The sequence below is a fragment of the Bolinopsis microptera genome, chromosome 6 (assembly GCF_026151205.1).
Source record: "Bolinopsis microptera isolate Bmic1 chromosome 6, MBARI_Bmic_1.0, whole genome shotgun sequence".
In the NCBI taxonomy this organism is placed as follows: domain Eukaryota; kingdom Metazoa; phylum Ctenophora; class Tentaculata; order Lobata; family Bolinopsidae; genus Bolinopsis; species Bolinopsis microptera.
The window spans coordinates 6,107,281-6,119,461 of record NC_087077.1 but is presented as its reverse complement, the minus strand read 5'-3'; the positions used below and the strand labels follow the sequence as shown (position 1 = coordinate 6,119,461).

The 12,181-nt window shown below is 37.4% G+C and overlaps 1 protein-coding gene across 1 annotated transcript; it reads right to left on the bottom strand.

Annotated features, from left to right (window-relative positions):
• Window positions 1-9,838: 9,838 nt before the first annotated feature.
• Window positions 9,839-10,657, bottom strand: LOC134817347 (serine/threonine-protein kinase pim-2-like). Its single transcript, XM_063826484.1, has one exon. It carries the CDS (start codon window positions 10,655-10,657, stop codon window positions 9,839-9,841), a length of 819 nt encoding a protein of 272 aa, XP_063682554.1.
• Window positions 10,658-12,181: the final 1,524 nt, after the last annotated feature.

Below are 12,181 nucleotides of genomic sequence, written 5' to 3'. Positions count from 1 at the left end.
ATCAAATTAGAGGGTTAGGGTTTTGAAAAGTCGTTCAGAACCAGCTAGAGAATGGGTTTAAAAAGTCACGTGACAGTCGAGTGTAAAGTGATTAATCATCATTCGGAAATTAGACTAACTTCCTTATACGGGAGGCCGACTTCCAGGCCCCCCCCCCCCATTATTAGGGGCCCAGGGAGTCGTGCAGCCCCTTATACGGTCATATCACGTGATCGATACAGTTTTTCGCCAATATCTCGTCAGGAGAGCATTTTAACCCTATGTAATTCGGAATCAGCGTCCGAAAATACATCGATTGAAGTTGGTTACAACCATCGGGGGCCTTTTTAGAACAATCTAGAAGATCGACTGTAGAGTGATTTAACACGCTCGGGCGAAATCCACGATACAGCCGCGTACTCGTGCGCAGGTCTACAACGTATGACAATAGTTGATAGTATAGAGGGTAAATAGTCATGCTTGTCAGCACTGATAAATAGCCCCCGTCCCCGATAATCAACCTTTATCATTTGAAAACCCTCTCTACTCCCCCTCGCATTAGCTGTGAAATTCTGACACGAATTACGTTAGGCCTAGGGTGGTGGGTAGACACTAGTGACTAGACAGTTACTTGTGGGCCACCCTGTATAAATGTAAGACAGGCTGTTTTCAGTCAAATTATTTTCTGAAGCTTGACTCTATTCGATCTGAACCGTTTATTACGTAGTTGGAGACAGGGCGAGCTGTCATCACGTGACACGTCACTAACCCTGCAAGCTGGTTGTCACCAATTCGGCAATTAATAACTCAACACTATATCACTATCAGTATTAGCCCTGTTGAAGATGATTGAATATCCAACCGAATAATAAGTTATAATTTTCGTTTGTTCCGTCATTTCCATAATTTTAAGCAAGTATTATTTGACAACTGATCTGATTGATTTACATTTTGTGACATTATTTCAAAAATTGAGCAACAAATTCGATTAATATCTATTTAGTTTTTTTCGTATTCCAAAACATGATCTAGAATTAACTTGAATAAGTATAACGATTCCCAAATGATACCGAGAATGATATCGATCGCCCGCTATGATCTTCAAAATGTAATTGTAATGAGCTGAGGTTCTACGCATCGTGAAATATTGGGAAAAGCGAGCGACTAATTTTTAAAGCCTTTTTTCAATTTGGTCTAGTCTGTCGCTGTAGTACCTCTAACCTCTTCAAAGGATGATTCGACTGAGTAATAGATATTAAATGCCCAAGTTACAAATAGTAATATGAAGCCGATCAAGGCTGAGCGAAGAAGAAATACGATTTTAGCAACAAAATTTTAAATATTTCCAATCGTACACAACTTCTTGTGAGTGTAGCCATGAAAAAAGCTGTATTTTTTGAAATTCCGAGTTTTAAGGTGTAAAATCTGGCATTAAAGTTTTTAGAATTTCGAGCTAGAAAATTGTTTAAGATAAAGTATAGCCATAGGTAGTTAGTAAGTTAGTATACATCTGGTGCTAAAAGTTTCGTCTTACCGAGCTAATTACGAACCTGTACAAATAATTTCAAAATTACGGATACTTTTGAAGTTATATATTATAAATATAGGCATTTTAAACCCGAAATCAGCCATTTTTGGTCATTTTTTACGTGTATATTTCTAAAACCTTTGAGGCTGGATTTCACACACTAAAACTCAGAATTTTACGAAAACCGCGGCCTCATGAAATTTTCCACTTCAGCTACAGTCACAAGAAGTTGTATACGATTGGAAGCATCTACAATTTTGTCGGGCAATAAATCGTATTCTCCCATGATCATTGTATAAATGTCCATTATGTAATGTCCGACGTCCGTAATGTAAAAGTTGTTCGTAATGTCCGTAATGTAAAAGTTTTTCTCTTACTCTTGTTTACGCTAATATAAGGATTAAAATTAAATTAAATTATAGATATAATGTAACTTACCCATGTGATAACTAGTAACTACCCATGTGATAACTAGGTTATTGCATGGGTCCTACATTTAGGATGTGATTAACAGGTAAATAGGGGTGTGATAGCTCCTGATCTTAAAAAATGTTTAATGCCGAATGAATGTTGTAATTAGGACTAACCTAGGTATGATATCTAACGAAGCAATGAACTATACAGAAAAGCAGATTAATTTCATTCATGGTAACTAAATAAACTAAATAAACTAAAATAAACTGCAAGCTTTAGGATGTCACATCAGCATTTATCACGAAAAAACGGTTATCAATGCAAGCGCAGTAAATCCACAGCCAAATGATTATAACCAAAGCACATTTGATTAAACCAAGTTCTCACTGCAGTAATATAGTTTCTTATCAAAACAAGATAAGGATGGGTCCTCTAGAAAGTTAGACTCTGGAATATTATATGTAGTAATATTATCGGTCATTATTTTTCAATGTAAATGCTGCGTTTACTAGCATCATTTCGTAGATCATCGGAAAAAATATTTACATCACTGCTTGTCGTGTGATAACATGAGTTACATAACTCGTCAAACTCGTTATGTAACTCGTTTTATCCAACAACAAAAAGAAGACAACAATCAGTGATGTAACTGCTTATTTCTTCTTCACTCAGCCTTAATCGATTTGTAACTTAAGCTTTTCGACACGCTGATTGTTGTTCGATTTGTTTAACAACTGTTCTTTCGTACGGGTGTTAAATTTGGCTTCCTATGAAAAACGTCATGTGTATCTTTGCATCAGGGAGTTACCGAAGGTCAAGCATGCTCTTCAGAGAGAAGTAACTCCGGAGTCCTTTTTGTCTAAGTTTTATCTGGGCAAGTTTTAGGGATCCCGTGGGGAATCATTGCACATTCCTTCCAGAGAGTTTAAGAAAGTCGTTCGGGATTAAGTTTTCTAAATCTGACACTGCCTTCCCTTTCTTGAGCGACCGAGTGCAATCCAGCAGTTCTGCCAAGATGATGTCTTGGACGTAGCAGGTGATGGTTTCACTGGGGTTGTTGTCGATGGTGTTTTGGAGTGAGCCTCTATATTCAATGTTGTCAGCTCCAGGAGTGGTGACCATGAAGCGTCGTTCAAGCATCAAGGTTGGTATAGATAGGTCTCTCACTGCTTTGGGTGGTATGTTGAGGTCTACCATGAATTGTTTGTTGATAGTGGTGTGAGTTGTGATGGTACCTTTTCTGGGGACGATAGTTTCGGAGGTTGGGCTACCATAGGCTTGAAGCATGGCTGTGCCCTTTGCTGCTTCACCTCTCAGGAAAAGTATGATATCTGGAGTGTTAGTGAGGTGGTTCAGTGCGATGAAGGGAGTACTAGGCATGGCGCCAGACATCATTCTCAATGCCAATGCCTGAACTCGTTTAAACTTCCTCGCGTTGGTGTCTGTTTGGGTTGCCCGAATCCATACACTACAGCAGTATGATAGAATAGGTCTGATGACAGCGGTGTACATCCATTTGCATGTTTTAGGGCTCATGCCCCAAGTGGGGCCGACTGCTCTTCTAACATTGTATAAGGGATGCCGTAGCTTTTTGGTGGTATTGGTGATATGTTCATTGAAATTGAGCTTGCTGTCGAGGGTCACTCCTAGGAATTTGGCAGATTTGGATAGACCTATAGTAGTGTTACCCACCATCACAGGTCTTATATAGTGTCCATTCCTTATTCCAGGTAAACATGACTATTTGTGTGAAACATATACTTGCTAGTTGTAGAAATTTGGATCGTATTCGACATTACATTTAACCTGAAAAGAAAAAGTCAATGACTACATGATTAAGTCTTTTTGAAAAAAATCCAACTACTGGACCGGATTGAAAAGTTCATAACAGTTGAAGTCATTAATGTTCCAAGAATTAATTATCATTTAGCGACCACTTACATGATCATTATTTTGATTAACGACTATTGAAGGGGAGTAGGACTTATGATGCATTTAACTTTAAGTGAGTCAAACAAAATTGCAGCTTTTTTCATTTCAGCATTTTATATTGGGCGTGTTTAATGTTTTTATACTCAACACAAGTAGTAGTAGTAGTATATAAATATTATAGTTATATAATATGTAGTTTCCATAATATATAGCTAACACTATTTAAACTTCTAGCAGTTAGGTTAATGCCCGATGACAATACAATATAGTTTAGTCCAGCCTTGTTGACTTGATAGGTAACTGAAGCTAAAACAGAAGCAAATCTCATCCAGCCTTCGTGGGAATCAATTAATAGAAATATAACGCAAAGACAGTTCCAAAGAAACCCTAAAAATTAAAGTTACTGTACCAGCGTCGCAAGGTACTACTGTAATCTGTATACTTGTAATTGTATACCATACATTGCTGAGTGCTGACTGTAACAATGTAGGGCATGTTTGTTTTTTAAGTTCACTCTTGCAGGCCGTTTGTAGTGCAGTAAAATCCTGATTAAATGTTAAATAATTTTAAAGACTTTCTCCATATCATACAGCAGGGTGCACCAATAATTTAAAATTGTTCGTCAAATGTTAGCTTATCCAAACTTTCGAAAAATACCATCACTTGACTTCTGAGGGTGAATTTACTCATGGGATCGGAGCAAGCACTTTACACTACAAAATGAAATCACTCAAAATGAACTTAAAAGAGTCCTGGCGCTTTTATATCAATGCATCTAGGACGTTCACACCAAAAATTTAAAAAATTAGCCTTAAATAATAATATAGAGAATAGGGCCGAGTACAGCATGATGACATATCGCCTCCAATTTTACTACCTTTATATAGTTATACTAGTAAGTTTAAAGAATATAATCAATACCGCTGAATTGATTTTGTAAAGACTTTCAAAAAAGAACACGCATGCACGCAAACTAGGGTTTTCATTATCTAGTTCTACTTCATAATCAACAGATAATTGTTTAGCAATTATCTAGGTATTATCAGGCTTGATATTTCATCATAAACTCAGTAACAGTTCGTCAATAAGGTTCAAACCTACAACTTATTTACCGACTTAAATAAAATAATTCTGCACGAAGATTTGTATACCTTAGTTCCCAGAGATTTGGGCAACAAAAAATTGGGCGACCCTCTTGCCCAAATTTTCGCACATATATCAATAGCACATAAATTTTACGTCAAACAAACATTTTGTCAATCAAAATTTGAGCATTACGATTATGTTATTTTATATTTGTAGTTAAATGATCTTAAGCGTTACAAAGTAAACGACTAGGCTATTCATTATCGGTATGAAATCTTTTATCTAGATAAACAGATAACGATTCTGGTTTTGTCTAGATAAAACCGATAAAACCGATAATGTTTCTGCTGAAGGCACCACTTCCTTTCTTCTGAAAATACTGGAGCACCAGTTTTCTTATCCTGAGAAGTGAGAACAGGGGTGAACATTCTCCAGAAAACAATATAGCGCTAGTTTCCTTCTCCTGAGAGAAAGGTAAAAGATGGCTTATTTTTGGAGATGGCTTATTTTTTGGGCTATTTTTGGAGTTTGGACCAAAAAATAGTTTTTTACAAATAATTGTAATATAATCATGGTAGGGCTAGGCTTATTCTTTGATGCCTATTCATCGCGGTCAAGCCATAGATTGTTATAATTAGATGTCTCACAAATTTACCATATGCGTGATGTGTGACAATTGCAAATTTGATTCTTACCAAAAGAAAACCCCACGTTATAGAGGGGGAATACTGCAACTTACCGAGAAATTTTTTAAGTGAACAGCGTCCTTTCCAATTCATAGTACAGTAAGACTCCGATTTACCATGCTTGATTCAACGCCTAAACTTGAACTTTAGACAACAATGATTTATTTCGTTGCATGATAAAGAATACATGGTACTAATGAATCTCTACATCGATGGCTATTTAGTTGCATGCTTTCAATGAACTTCTAATTTCTGGCACAATAAAACTGTAAGCACGACCGAAACTTGTATCCTTGATGGTGTATTATAAACCATTCATATTAAAACGATGGTTTACAATATCGCCTTCATCCTTTTGTCACGTTTGCAAATCTGCTGTGATCTTTCTTGGGTCAGCTTCGGGCTAGTTCGCTAAGCCTAAAATATCGAGTATCTCTAGTCTCTACCGCCAACAGACTTTTTCCATTCATCTTTAGCATCATTCTAGACTGTCTGAATTGGTCACAAAGGAAGCGATCGACTGACACACTTGCAGTCGCTGAATGACCCCATTCGATTGATGGGACTTCTAAAACTCCCCTTGTGAAATGTGTACCCGATGGTAACCGATGGTGCCCTAATGGCGTAATAATAATGATTACATTTGCTAGTTGGTTCCAATGAATCCGCTAGCAGATTGACGCCGAGTTTTGAATTCGAATCGGAAGATCAATTAGTATATCCACCAGCGGGCTCTTTTTGCTACAGCGGGCCCGTGCAGCCCGCTAGTAAAAGGGCCCGATATTTCTCAGACCGCTGATGATACAGTCCGCGAGCATGTTTCAGCTCGCCGGGCTATATGACATATATACTTATAGCCTGCGAGAACGATCAGATACAATCTAGCAACGTGTAGCTAAGTGTACTGTGTAGCATCTTAAACTGACGTTAAACAAACAAACACGCTACAAACTATACAAACACACAAATTTTGCGGCTTGAAAGTTAAAGCTAATTTACTAATAGTTATATTATTAATGAACTATACAAGGCACAACAGTTGGCACATGTACTAATTTAACATTATGATGATTGATACACGGCGGCTACAGCAGTATCACTGTTTTGTGTTTACCATTTTTATATAAATTGCTCACTATTTCAGTTGATAAACCTTGAAATTTTAGGCCAAAATTTTACGTGTAATTCTATTGTGTTCCCAAAAGATATTTTGCCCAGATTTTTGTTTTGAAACTACCACTAAAATTTATGTTATCAATTTGATCTTTTACTCTCATATTCAATATCCACGATCAGACTGCGATCTCCAGCTCTCTGGGTTACTATTGTAGCCTAAGTCTACTCCTTTTGTGGGATAACCTGTAAGCTGAAGTAGTTTTTTATATTAATAGACCGGGTTTGTACTTGTAAATATATTGTGTACCGAATAGAAACTTACCCTGTTTTGACACCGCCAGTAAAGTTATGTTTTTGCGAATTTTACGTTATACTCTCACGTTTTCTCCGTTTCAAACTCTCCTTTAAAACTTTAGTCGTATATGCTTACAGTTGAAAAATCAAAAACTCACACTATGCAGCAAGTGCCTATATCCTGATCGTTTACATTGAAATATGTACATGAAACAATGAGATCAAACATTGTTTGATAATGTCCAGTTTTTCGTGGGTTACTTTATTAATTTATTATATTTATGTTCTATTATAGTCAGTCATTTTGCCCTATATCGCACGCGCGATGTATATATACTATTACTATATTGAATAAATTATAGTGATTTCTATAGTTTAAACTTAAAGTTCTAATGACCTTGCTCATTGTAGCGCATAATGAACAACTCGGTCATTCCTACGAACGTCACTGAAGTAGAAGGAAATCAGGATCTTCTTAACACAGTAGGATTGGTAGCATTTGTACTTCTTACTGTGTATGACTTTGTTATGCTATTCCTGGGTAAGATTTGTGATCAAAATGCGTGATTCATTATCTTTCGCTCAAGAAAGTTGTTAAAGAATTTGTTGTTTCTCTATCAGCAAATATAAATTTCACCAAACTTTGATTAAATCATCTCATAAAATTTAAGAAGCTGATAAATAAAATCGCTCTATTGTACTGATATGATCATTTTTGTGTCACTTGAAGTTCGATACAAACACTCAGGAACGTTTGGAAATTCTATCATTCTCTACGCTTCAATAAAGTTCAACGCGATAAACCTAGACAAAGTCTCGCTGATTTTTCTTAGGAACATTGCTGTAGTCGACATAGCCTGGACCCTTTCTACCACACTGACTATTTGTGTTTCGAACTCGTGCACTAATCAGTGGTGTCTAGGTATTATTATATGTCACAGAACAAAATAATTAGGATGATATTATTCTGGACACTATCATGAGCTAGTTGCAAAATTGGTTAGCACGAAAATTGAATTTGTAAAATCTAAGTATTTTACTATATCTAAACAATTCCAAATTTACTTCGGTGAAATTAAATACCCATACTCCCTATTAACATTCAGTAACAACTGCTCAAATCGCAGGTAAAGCCGTGTGTGGAATAGTTGCGTACCTACGACACCCCTTTGCAGCTACAGAGATCCTCCTCATATGTTCGGTTTCCTGTCACCGTATCTTTACTATAAGACAGGCACTAAGAGCTGCAACCTTCACCACTTGCCACGCGTACGTTCTCACTACACTCACCTGGGTCCTACCTCTGTCTATACTTGTCCTCAGTTTTGTATACAATGTTGGCGCGAAGTTTGACCCTCTGCTGTCCACATGCGTTAGTCTGATCATTTATCATGATGATCCTGAAGTTAAACGTTGGGTCATGTTTATGACGTTCTTGCTTGTGATCATACCATTTATCATGACGATCCTCTCCAACCTTTGCATGTTTTACTATGCTGTAAAACTCTCGAGAAGGCACGCAAATTCGTCCTACAGACGAGCGTTTTTCACAGTATTTGCCATTTGCGGGACATTTGTAGTTACATCCCTCCCTAACATGCTCAGAATACTTCTCCCGCCCATTGGCAAAACTTCTCCTGTCTCCCTCGAAATTATCAATGGGCATTTATATATCATAAACGCTTCATGTAACTCCATAATTCTGGGTATCACAAACAGACGATTTCGAAACTTCGTAATGAAACGATTTTTAATGTGTGATGTTTTCAAATGCTGTTATTCAGAAGATAACCATGATTCTACGATTGTTTATAACAACACGATTAGACCTGTAAATAACCCCACAGTCAGTGTGGCAAGAATAAGATCCAATAGATCACCTACAAGTTTGAAGATTTGCAATAGGGTAAGAAGTCCTTCAGTGTCACCAAGATGCAGCCCATCTGTGTCATCTAAGTGCACCTCAAGACTTCGTCAGGAATGTGGTGCCAGCCTCAAAATCATTGATCCTACATCACCCTCCTTGATATCTTCAGGGATATCTAGAATCAACAATGAAGGAGTTGTTCTGCGTGGTCACAGCCCCAGTCCAGTGCCCGCGACGAGGAATAGATTATCTTTAGTCTAGAACATACCCCTATAAAAGGATCGTGAAGGGTCATGGATTAATTTTTGAAAACAGCCATTAGAAAAAACTGCAAGTCGACGAATGAAATTGAGTTGCAGTTAAATTTAAGAAGCATGATGCGACTTTCTATATGTTTTGACTTGTTTATGTTACATTTGTCATCATATCTACAATGTCAAGCTTTTTTAATGTCGAATCGTTTTATGTGCTTTAATTGAGAAATGACCTAAGATCCGAGCACGTAATTTTACTTACACAACTTCAATGAACACTTGTCATGGAACAACCCCAGTACCCTATAATAGTTGCAAAAGACCCAATTTCAGTAAATTCATTCATCGGTCCTTAAAGTTACAATTTGCATGTGAAATTAAAAGTATTTTCTAATTTCTAAGAATCTCGTCGATACTTACCTTCATTATTTCAAATAGTGAATCACTGAAAAACGGTTCATAGTAACAACAAAGTACTTTATCCCAAATGATGATATTGGGAACCTCATCAACACAATTAACAAGATTCTCGTTTAGGTTTTATGTTATGCTTATCGTAACGCTTATTTGAACAACAATATGTGGTTAGTATATTTAAGTTAAACGTGAATATAAAATACAAATAAGAATCAGATTAATTGAAGGAGGGGGGGGGGGGGGTTTAAACTTTTCTCTTCTATTTTCAACTGTACATTTTTATCCATGGATGATGGATCAAGGATCCCAGGTCGATCCTCCGATTGGGGTCCACCTCAAGGCACATTTCAATGAAGTTCACCCCTTGACTGTTGAGAGTCTTCTTGTCAACCTTCCACTGCAGGGATTCGAATTCTTGAACATCCTTCTTAGTATTAAATGGACAGTCTCCATTAAATAACACGTAGGTAAGACACCCGATGGACCACACACAAGCCGGAAATGGATCGTAGCACTTAAAGTGGTAGTACTCTGGAGGTAGATAAACGTCCGTCCCTTGGTAACTTCTGTAGGAGTCTGTTGTGAGGATCGATGCGGATCCAAAGTCGATGAGTTTGATCTGCCTTGTTTTATAATTGTACAGAATATTTTCGTCTTTGATATCCCTGTGATCCACCCCTTGCTGGGTCAGGTAGTATGCAGCTTCGATAATTTGACTGATAACGTTGGCAGCATCTTTTGAATTAAGACGGCCATTCACGTCTACAAAATGAAACAAATCATAAGCGTCAGGATCATAGTCTGTGACAAGGTACCAATGTCTACTGAAGCTTTCGTAAAATACATCGTTGAGGGAAAGGATGAGAGGATGAGAAAGGGGCATCCAAAGTGCAACTTCGTCAGGCACATCGCAATCACGAGTAGGGCAGTAAGTTTTACGCCTGCACTTCGCTTCAGATATAATCTTCACGGCACTCATCTTACCGGGCCGCTGCTTCTCCTCGCATGCCCACACCATACCGTAACCACCGCTCCCAAGATGTTTTCTTAGGTTGTAGTAACTGTAGAATGATTCGTCGGTCATCTGGCTCGGAGTCGCGATCCCTAATCCTGATTTTCTTTTGGTGTTCATTGTTGACGACAACGCAACAGCAGATTTGAGAAACGCTAGATGGACAAACGATTATAAATTCGGATGCAAAAGTAGTAAGATGACAACACGATACCTGTATACATCTTTATACACTGGTAAATAAGGCGGGGAATGCTGATTAGGTAATTAACGGTTGAAATTCATCGGACTTTACGTGCAATTGGATCCAATGATAAAATACTTCCAACATGAAGCCCCATAGTAGTTAAATTAATGAAGTTTGACAGTCTCAATTAGCTAATTAGCTAATTAGCTAAATAGCTAATCAGCTAGGTTTCCAGCCCGACGGATCAGATTACGGTGGCTTAAGTGTGAAACGTGGTCTTAAAATTGCTGAACTGCAATACCTTACTGTTGTTAAGGTAGAGTTTACCAATTATCCTCATTCTGAACGTCATGATCCATGGATGCACTTGCAGAGGAGGTGCTGGGATGTTTCTGCTTCTCCTGAAAAGTGTTCACAATCTTGCGTCTCGAAGTTGACGTTGTTTGCCACGTTCTGAAAATAAACTAGTGGGCTGTGACCTATCCTGAAAGCGACCATGTAAGCCATCTGATGTGAGATCCAGAAAAATTAAAGTTCCTGTATTTATATTTGTAGAGGAACATCTCAAGTTGAATGTTCCTTTGTCACTGAGTGTGGCCTAATTGGGAGGAAGGGTTCTGGTCCTATGGGGATGTTGTTGGATTGATCGTCCCTTGCGAATTCGTCCGTTAGTTCTTTACCGTATATTCCTTCATGTCCTGGAACGAAGTTCTACTCGATGAGAATACCTAGTGAGTTGAGTTGGTCTGAGATGTTCAGATCGAACTTGGAGTTAAAACTGGTGCTGTTAAGCGCTTTAAGGGGACATACACCAAAAGCTTTTATGCCCTGGCCCTGCTGTTAACTTCATATTAAGAAAGTATACATCAAAACAATAAGATTTGATACATTAAAAATTATTTTTGAGGACCCGGAAATTTTGAGAAGTCTGTCACTGTAATACCGATATTTCGGTCATTTTAAAAGTCTTTTGGCTGATTTTTTTACTGAAGATTACTTACAATCCGTACAAGAAACCCCTAAAAGGATTATATAATTGAACCATAAATGACGAAGTTATAAACCAAGTAAAATTCATCGTAAAAAGGGCCAAACATGGCAGATTTAAGGCTTAAAATGCCATTGTTGTTCTTATACTAGTTATAACATTGTATAAAAGATTGTTTCAGCTGATTAGATCTGTAAAAACTTGTCAAAACAACTGATATTTATCATTTAGGATTTAAAGTTAAAATCTGCCATGTTGGCTTAATTAACGATGAATTAAGTGTTTAGACATTTCAACTAAAACCAAATGACGAGATCTGATTCAAAAGTGGATATGATTTCAGTACCTCACAAAATTTGTGAATGCATTATCGTTATCTTATCTGGTATGTAATATCAACTTTGATTTCAATTCAATTTTG

Excerpts from the sequence above, each read along its gene's own strand:
- LOC134817347 (XM_063826484.1), bottom strand. The coding sequence starts at position 10,657 with ATGACCGACGAATCATTCTACAGTTACTACAACCTAAGAAAACATCTT.